We start from the raw sequence: 3623 nt of genomic DNA on the forward strand, positions 1-3623 counted from the left end.
TTTTTTTTTTTTTTGAGACAGGGTCTCACTGTGTAAACCTAGCTAGTCTGGAACTCATTTTATACATAAATCAGACTGGCCTCAAACCCAGAGATCTGTCTGCCTCAGCCTCCTCAGTGCTGGGATTAAAGACTTGCCTCACCATGCTCAGCTAAAATCATTATTTTGCTTCTCTGTACAGGAAACCAAGTGATTCTAAAAAATTTCCCCAAAGTACCCACAGGCAAATGAACTAGATTGTCCAGAGGATTTTTCTCTGGGAATGAATTCAGAATCAAGAACTGGCTTTTCTGAGTGCTAATTTTCTCCAGCTTTTGCCAGCAGGAAGCCTTCCTTTGGACTGGAGAACGCATCTCCAACAGTCCATGACCATGTAAAGCAGGCACCAGTCATTTCCTGTCCCCTGAAGAAGCACAGTGCTTGATCAAAGCTGTCCCCAGCCGCTCTAAGATCCAGTTGTTGGGAATCTCTTTGCACATTAGCATGACTTGACGGCAACTTCTGTTCCTTGATCCTTTGAATTCTTCCCCCTCAGTTTTCAGAACTCTGGTGGGGAAAGCTGGGGTACAGCTTGCCCATTACGTACGAGGTCCTAGGCACAATCACATACCACAAGTAATAAAGGGAGAAGCCTAGGAGGCCTCTGGAGACAGTCATATTTTTTGTGCACTAAAGGGGGCAGTCTTGCAATATTTTCCTTTTTTGTTTTTTGGCTTGTTTTAGATTCTCAGCCACAAATGACTGTTTTACCAGATGAAAACACTAACCATGATGGTATATTTAGGGTGTCCCAGGAACACTTAGTATATTTGAGATGCTGCGCTACTAAAACGGCCTAAGAAAGAAAATTTCATCTCATATATTGTTAAATTCTATCTCATATATTGTTAAAAATCTCAACATTTTTGGACTATCTTTACTATTCCCACTTTTTCCTGTTAGATGTTGTTTTTCTTACTATGGAGAGTGTCCAAAGTGCTAACTTAATGTAAACACAAGGTCAGACATTTTTGCTTATCCTGTGTGCCCGAGATGAGTTCAGGGCCCACACATGTGCCAGGTCCTTGGCATGGTGGACCGTGTTACTAGCACTTGGGGAGCAGAGGTGAGAGGATCAGGAGTTCAAGACCAGCCTGGGCCACATGAGAATCAGTCTCAACCAATAAAGAAAAAAAAAAGTTAAAGCCATTAACAGTAAATGTTTATTTTTAATAGATTTCCCTAACGTAGCCTTTGGATATGACTAGACTTTCCTATGCTTTAACCCCAGATCAGGTTAACGTCCCAAATGATCCCGCCTTGTGTCCTTTATACGTCCCCGGTCCTTACTCTGTCCTGATCAGAGCTGGCTACAGACTTTCTGAGTGCATGCTTATCCCAGTTGTGATGTCATTTCCTACCAATCACAGGCCACACATGTTACTCAACTCAAGTCACTGTCCCGGGTGTTGGGCATCATTACCTCATTAATCAGCCTTAGTCTTTTGCATCAAAGGAGCCAAGAACTGAGAAATGATTTGGCTGTCTTTAATTTATTTCAGTGTGTGTGTGTGTGTGTGTGTGTGTGGTGCTGGGGATAGAAGCCAGGGCTTTGCACATGCATAGCAAGTGCTCTATCACTGAGCTAAATCTCTAGGCAGTATTAGCTTTTTTGAAGTCCACAAGACACAAAGACTAGGAACTAGACTTATATATAAAATGCACAATAATGTGTGTCAGGTTGGAATGAATAAAAGCAAATGTGAATTTTACTATACAGATCTATCTATGATTTCTTTATATAGAAAAAAAAACATTAGTACTTGACCCAACAATGGCATTTAACTTATATATTCTTAAAACGTTATAGAACATTTATTTTATTTTAAATAGAAGTTTATTATGAATTTTAATTTCTCATTAAATTACCCTCAATTTTATCTTATCACATATGGTACTTTTTAAACCATCCTGCAGTTTAATCTTCTTTTTGTATTACACGGTACACTGAGCCAAAATGTACGTACTAAGTAACATATTTTTATTGTTAACAAATTCTAAAAACCTCCATGGAAAAATAACGCTGGAGGATCCACTGCTTTTGAATTTGTCCTTGAGGGCCTAGAGATGAGGCTCAATGGTGGAGCACTTACCAGTATGTCCAGGGTCCTGGGGATAATCGATCAAAGAAAAAGAAAAAGGGAAGATGAAATTTCCCTGACTATTTCATGTGCTTGCCTTGGACATCATAATATGCAATTCACATCCAAACCAAAAGATGAAAGATTTGCTACTTTAAGGAGTTATTGACGCTTTATATGTCTGGATCCTTATTGTATAAGAATCACACAAACGATCCGGGGTCTTGGTTTTGTTTTTGTCTTCTTGAGCCTCTCTCTAGTGACCTGGGCAGTTTGCATGGTTTATCAGGAAACCACAGTCCCCCGATCTCTGCCAGAACCCCCCACGTGGCCACTGTCCTGAGACAGCTCCTGGAGCTGGTGGACAAGCACTGGAATGGCTCTGGCTCCCTCCTCCTGGACAAGAAGTTTCTTGGTAAGTGCATATAGCTCTCTGCACTGAGGAGGGCAGGACCTGGCTTCTGCCCTGTGGTTTGTTTTGTTAAAAGCCATCCAGTTCCCTTATCCCACAAGGGGAAGCTTGTATCACACGCAGACATTTCCCAGAAACGCCATAAGTAACGAATCTGCATTTTTGTCTCATTCGTCTTCCCTGTTTTTTTTTTTTAAATCAGCTGTTTGTCCGATTGCTTTGTAGCAATGGGTTTCTTCTTCCTGTGCTGTGCTTGTGGGTGCTCGTGTGTGGTCTTTGGTAACATGTTGCATGATCAGATATATGTAATAGAGAGTAGTTATATTAATAATTGCAAAACCATTTTCTATTCCTTTGAAAGTGCCGGTACTGAGGCCAACACAAGTTAGGTTTGGCTCTCTGAGATTTTCAGAGGCTGTTGAAATGTTGATTTTATAAAATGCAAATGAATTAATGCTCTTGGGCTAATTCTTAGATGCATGGGCAGAGAGCTTTATAAGCGTTGGCTCCAAGTGTTTATCTGTTGTTTGATGGCAAGAGAACTCAAGGAACTTTTACTTGTTAGAAAAGCTCTAAGGAGAAACTAGAAACTTAAACATTTTTTGGGCTGCAAAAATTATTTTTAATTTCTAAGGGCTGAGGCTGTAATTCAGTGGCAGAATATCTGTCCAGCAGGCACAAGCCCCATTCCAGCACTAAAAAACTTTCTTTAAAGATTTTTAGTTTGGGGCTGGAGAGATGGCTCCGTGGTTAAGAGCACTGACTGCTCTTCCAGAGGTCCTGAGTTCAATTCCCAGCAACCGCATGGTCGCTCACAACCATCTGTAATGAGATCTGATGCCCTCTTCTGGTGTGTCTGAAGACTGCAACAATGTACTCATATAAACAAATCTTTAAAAAAAAAATAGTTTTATCCAGGCAGTAATGGTGTGTACATCTTTAATCCCAGCACTTGGGAGGCAGAAGCAGGCTGATCTCTGTGAGTTCAAGGCCAGCCTGGTCTACACAGTGAGTTTCAGAATAGCCAGTGCTATACAGAGAGACCCTGTCTTGATAAAAAAAAAAAAAAAAAAAGATTTTAGCTTTAGTTG

The 3623-nt window shown here is 40.7% G+C and overlaps 1 protein-coding gene across 3 annotated transcripts in view; it reads left to right on the plus strand.

Annotated features, from left to right (window-relative positions):
• The window catches only part of Lrrc36 (leucine rich repeat containing 36), a 47350-nt gene that overhangs the window by 36298 nt on the left and 7429 nt on the right, over window positions 1–3623 (plus strand). For all 3 annotated transcript variants that reach the window (XM_021170130.1, XM_029480791.1, XM_021170131.2), the window contains exon 10: window positions 2370–2535. In XM_021170130.1, coding sequence (XP_021025789.1) covers window positions 2370–2535 — 166 coding nt within the window. The remainder of the gene's footprint in view (window positions 1–2369; window positions 2536–3623) is intronic.

This window comes from Mus caroli, chromosome 8, assembly GCF_900094665.2.
Source record: "Mus caroli chromosome 8, CAROLI_EIJ_v1.1, whole genome shotgun sequence".
Lineage (NCBI taxonomy): Eukaryota > Metazoa > Chordata > Mammalia > Rodentia > Muridae > Mus > Mus caroli.